This window comes from Anopheles nili, chromosome X (genome assembly GCF_943737925.1).
Source record: "Anopheles nili chromosome X, idAnoNiliSN_F5_01, whole genome shotgun sequence".
In the NCBI taxonomy this organism is placed as follows: Eukaryota; Metazoa; Arthropoda; class Insecta; order Diptera; family Culicidae; genus Anopheles; species Anopheles nili.
In genome coordinates this window covers 3,751,610-3,755,766 of record NC_071293.1, presented here as the reverse complement: position 1 = coordinate 3,755,766, position 4,157 = coordinate 3,751,610, and the positions used below count along the sequence as shown (strand labels likewise).

The window sequence follows — 4,157 nt, the reverse complement described above, 5'->3', positions numbered from 1 at the left end:
TCGCTGTTGATGCAAAATAAGACGTTTCGAACCGCGGTATCCGTTCGATTCGTGAAGGGCGCTTCAGGGCGCCCAAGTGCTTCCCCGTTGCTCGAGCGTTTCCATGTACTCAAAGCTCCTTTCGCCCTTGGTGACATTCTTTCTCACTCGCTGGGCGTGCTGATTTTGCGTCTTCTGCCCTTCGAGAACCTGTGGCAGATTCGTGGGTGACGAATGGTTTTGCGCCTTCGCAGCTGCCGCGCGACATTCTTTAATCATTTTAATTACGCTGTTCTCGCGCGTTTCGAAACCGACACCGATCTCGAGTGGATGATTGGTTTTGTTTGTGTTTGTTTTTATTTTGTGCCACAATCGAAGAATTCCGGCTTCGAGGAAGTGCATCTTTCGATTTCGTTTCGTCGCTATTCTTTTTATTTTTCGTGGGTTTCATTTCCACAGGCGATATTTCCGTGCGCCATTACTGCCAGCATCTTGAGGCTGGGGCGTAAGAAGTCGTTTTTCAATATCCACCGTTAATGGAGCGCCTGGTGCTGAGCCTGACCCGTGAGATCTATTTCCTGCAAGCGACCGAAAGGCCGCAACGGAACGGGACACGCTTCGATGGTGCGCCGGATAACCTCCATCAAAAAAGGGGCGCACACGGGCCATGTAGAGGAGGTTGAGGGATGGGAGAGGCACAAGGCTGGTGGACGACCGATGGAAGTGTGCCACGAGCAGGCAGGCATCATTTGCATACGACAGCATTTCGCCATTTCGCGTCCGGAAGCGAAGAAAGACGCTGCCAAACCGGAGATGTGCACCGGGTTGCCTACCTTTTGGGCGCAAATCGAACAAACGAAACAGGACCCTACCAGAAGCCCCTTTTCTAAGGTTCTTGAGGTGATCTCCCGTTACAGAGAGGCTAAGAAGGGGCTATTAGAGTGGATGCAATGTAGCGGATGTGAAGGTTCTACTCCTACTCTTTGAGACCTGAGCAGACCTGTCGAGCGATCTCGTCTATCAGCTGCTGGTTCTGCTTGAGCACCGCTCGGAGTTCTTGTAACTCACGCGTAACGTCGTTCATTCGCTCGGTACTCTGGTCAATCTTCGATGCGAGGGTATCCAATCCATCTGGAACTCGCATCTCCGTTGTCTCAACTGGTTGACCCTCGACAGGTGGTCCAGCTGAGGACGTTTCGGGAGAACCAGCCGGTCCTACAACCGTTGGTTCACCTGCTGCGGCCAACTGCTGCTCGCGTTCTTTTGCAATCTCATAAGCCGCCATCATAATGTTGCGCGGAAGTCTCTTCTCTTCCGGATTGAGTGGCTTCACACTGAGGATAACGCGGTAGGCCCGAGGAGATACAAGTGCGGTGTAATGCAACAGACTTCGGAGCCAATTTGGGAGCCAACCGTTAAAGAGAGCTGACTCAATGTACGAGATCAGCTTCGTCTGGCCGACCAGCTTCGACAGAGTGGCTGTCTTCTTGAGTGCTTGGATGTCATCGACCGCAATGCCGACGAGCAGGTTCATCAAGATGACGGTGACAAACAGCAGAAACAGGACGAACGTGATCTGGGCACTGAGTTCCAGCATGAACGGTGGATCCTTACCGTCTGGATCGTTGATCAACAGCTCCAAGTCGAGCTCACCGACCATCATAACAAGTACGGTAATGAATCCCATGAACGGGTTCTCGAATGATGACGAAGATGGAAAGATGACGCAAAAGCTGATAGTGAAACCGACCAGCATGCACGAGTACGCGATGAACAGCTTCGCGAACTCGACCTGGACTTTTGTGTACATCGCGACATATGCACCAAACACCGGTAACTGTCCAATCATCACCATCAAGTGCGTCCAGCCGAGTAAGACCGCAAACGCGCCGATATGGTTTTGCCACGTGTACGTGCGCTTGGTGTAGATGTACGAGATGACGAACACACTCACGATAATGAACCACTCTGTGATGTTCTCCATTTGTGTGACGTACCGACGGATCGACGAGTACCCAGTGATGCCGTACAGCTTCCGGCAGATCTCAACGAACGTGATCGCGACCAGAACCAACCATTGCATCTCCATCACGAACGGATTCCGGCGTAGCATGTTGCCGAGGATGGATTGCTTCTGACATAGCTCTTGCTCTTGAATGGTCTCCTCCATGTCCTTGCTACCGTTGTAACAGTTGTGTGCCAGTGCCGTCAGAACATACAGCGTGAGAAACAGGATGAAAATGAAGCAGAATAGCAACCGGGCGATGTAGTACTTCCGGATCTTGCCCCATTTGATGTAGATGAAAGCCGAACAGAGTGGGTGTTGCAGCATCTCTTTCTGGCCCTCGTCGACGAGCGTATTGAGGTAGCTGATCTCCCGAGGATAGCAGTGTTGAAGGATTGTGCGGAAGTCAAGCTCAAGCTCAACCTCCTTCTCAGACGGGTGCTGTGAGTGGCTTAGTGTCATCGCATCGTCAAACTTCTGCGTGATCATCGCAAGTGAGGCAGGTGTTTTGCGCGTGATAACGTTCAGCGCAGTCGTGCCTTTCTTTGTCTTCGCAGTTACATCCGCATCGTAGAACAGCAGTATCTCAACGCAGTGCGCCAGTCCATCCAGTGCAGCCAGATGGAGGGGAGTAAACCCAAACACATCCTTCTTGTTAACATCCGCACCCCAACAGATCAGCATCTCGATGATGTGGAACGCTGACTCCGAACGTCCAATCGCGGTGTGCAGAGGTGTTCGCATGTCGAAGTCCTCCTCGTTCGGGTCAGCGCTACCGACTCGCAGCAGTAGTTCCACACACTCCAAGCTCGACGTGCGTGATGCGAGGTGGAGTGGTGTAAAACCCCTATGGTTCTTCAACCCAGCGACGGCACCTTGCTCGAGTAGCAGAGCCACGCATGCCGCGTTTCCTTCATCTGCAGCAAGGTGTAGAGCGGTTGACTCCTTCTCTCGGATACCTATACGCACGTTTGCGTCAGCACCGGGCGCTGCCAGTAGTATCCGAAGACAGTCAACATGCCCAAGATCAGCTGCTAGATGAATCGCATTCATGCCACTCGGTTTGGTCGCGTTCACGTCCAATCCCTCTGCGATCAGCAGCCTTACGCAGTCGAGAGCGTTCGCCCGGACGGCACAGTGTAACAGCGACTCCTCACCTCCAGGTCGACGTGTACTCAACTCCGGTCGGGCTCCTTTACCAAGCAGGAACAACGCCGTGTGGGCAGCATTTCCAAAGGCAGCACATTGCAGTGGTGTGTACGCTTTTGGCTGCAGATTGACGTCGATACCCTTCGCTACAAGAACACTCGCACAGTTCAAGCAATCGCTGAATGCGCTCAGGTGTAGTGCGGTGAATCCACTCGAGTCGTGATACGCCAGCTCGGCACCATGCTCCATCAATGGCTCGAGCAAGTCCCAACGCTTCACAAACGCAGCCCATAGCAAGCAGAGATTCTTCTCCGACTTGCTCGCACCTCCAAGGAACTCCTGCACGTTTGCCGTCACCATATTGCCCTGTTCGATACCGTCCAGTAGTTGCACGCGTCCACCCGCCTGTCGGAGCTGTTCCACAAGTGAAGTACGAATCGAGTCAGCTGACAACTCGATACCGAACTCCGGTCCAGTCTCCTCGTAGCTATCGAAGATGATCGGCGCGCTCTCGGCAGGTGGTGATGGACCGATCTTCATGTACTCGAAATCCTCCGTCACCATCGCTTCTTGATCCGTCATCCAATGCGCATTGAGCTCGGGTGAGATCGAGAACCTGTGGCGATGTACACACGGTTGATGGGTGATGTGAGGTAACACTCGTTGGTTGCTTGGAACTCGCTTACCTGGGCTTGATTGGAATCTGCGAGTTGCGGCGCTTCATCGACTTAGCCGTGAGGCGCCGCGTTGGCTTCGATGAGCCTTCCTTGTAACCGAAGTTCTCCATCACTCACTCGCACGTACAGGAATGCGCGCTGTCACCTGTTTTTTTCACTCGCCTTCTCTCGCTCTGTTTTCTCACTTGATCTCACTAAACAAGATCACCACGCTACCGGCACGACGATCGCGACCGCATCTGAGCTCTATCGCGTGAGATCTGATCCTCAGTCTATGTTGCGGCCTCTATCATGAGCCAGGCTATCTCCATGGCCTTGCGAGGGTGTGCGTGCACACGCGAGATAAA

General features: G+C 53.2%; 1 protein-coding gene across 1 annotated transcript; it reads right to left on the bottom strand.

Annotated features, from left to right (window-relative positions):
- Positions 1–955: 955 nt before the first annotated feature.
- Positions 956–3,920, bottom strand: LOC128728620 (transient receptor potential channel pyrexia). Its single transcript, XM_053822250.1, has 2 exons — positions 3,820–3,920; positions 956–3,749 (listed from the first exon to the last, which is right to left on the bottom strand). Exons 1-2 carry the CDS (start codon positions 3,918–3,920, stop codon positions 956–958), a joined length of 2,895 nt encoding a protein of 964 aa, XP_053678225.1.
- Between the last annotated feature and the right edge of the window lie 237 nt (positions 3,921–4,157).

What these genes read in the sequence shown, in the direction of transcription:
- LOC128728620 (XM_053822250.1), bottom strand. Translation starts at nt 3,920, where the DNA reads ATGGAGAACTTCGGTTACAAGGAAGGCTCATCGAAGCCAACGCGGCGC. An exon ending in CAGATTCCAATCAAGCCCAG is followed by an intron (nt 3,750 to 3,819) that starts GTAAGCGAGTTC and finishes ACATCGCCACAG; the next exon opens with GTTCTCGATCTCACCCGAGC.